Consider the following 545-nt stretch of genomic DNA (forward strand, 5'->3'; position numbering starts at 1 on the left):
AAATTTTTTTTTTTTTATTGCCGTTTTATATTACGGGGGAGCGAAAGAGGACCTGTGAGGATTTGCTCCAAGGGCTCATTTCACACAGAGGGCGTTCAGCTGCCTTGATCCAAGCAGGCTCCGCACAAGGACGCCATCGCGGTCCATGTGCCACGTTCACACCAAAGCATGGCGTTACAGCATGCGTCGCAACACACACAGTAGAAGGACATAGAAGCTGAAAAAAAAGCGAGCACTTCAACACATCGCAGCACACGGCACAACGCTTTCACGCCACACGCGCTTTCTGCGCACAATGACGCACGCTGCGAGCGAGCCGCTCGCAATGAACGATCGGTACGCAGCTCCGCCGCCCACACGGCCAGATAACCCTTTGGACCTCGGCTGATGTAATCCAAAAGAAACGTGAGGTTTGAAGAGCGAGACCAGACTGAGGGGGCGGCGGAGGAAGGAAGAGGGGATTTCCAAACCTCACAAACATCAAAAACACACGAGAAACGTCAGAGCGCAGCGAGCCGCATCACCCGCCGCTCCACCGCTCCGCA

The 545-nt window shown here is 54.7% G+C and overlaps 1 protein-coding gene across 1 annotated transcript in view; it reads right to left on the reverse strand.

The window, feature by feature from the left end:
• Positions 1 to 95: 95 nt before the first annotated feature.
• Positions 96 to 545, reverse strand: part of ITPR1 (inositol 1,4,5-trisphosphate receptor type 1) — a 104,632-nt gene continuing 104,182 nt past the window's right edge. The window contains 1 exon segment of the mRNA XM_018562545.1: positions 96 to 470. Within this exon segment, the coding sequence (XP_018418047.1) occupies positions 96 to 470 (375 nt within the window).

This window comes from Nanorana parkeri, unplaced genomic scaffold, assembly GCF_000935625.1.
Source record: "Nanorana parkeri isolate BGI_ZX_2015 unplaced genomic scaffold, ASM93562v1 scaffold583, whole genome shotgun sequence".
NCBI classification, from domain to species: domain Eukaryota; kingdom Metazoa; phylum Chordata; class Amphibia; order Anura; family Dicroglossidae; genus Nanorana; species Nanorana parkeri.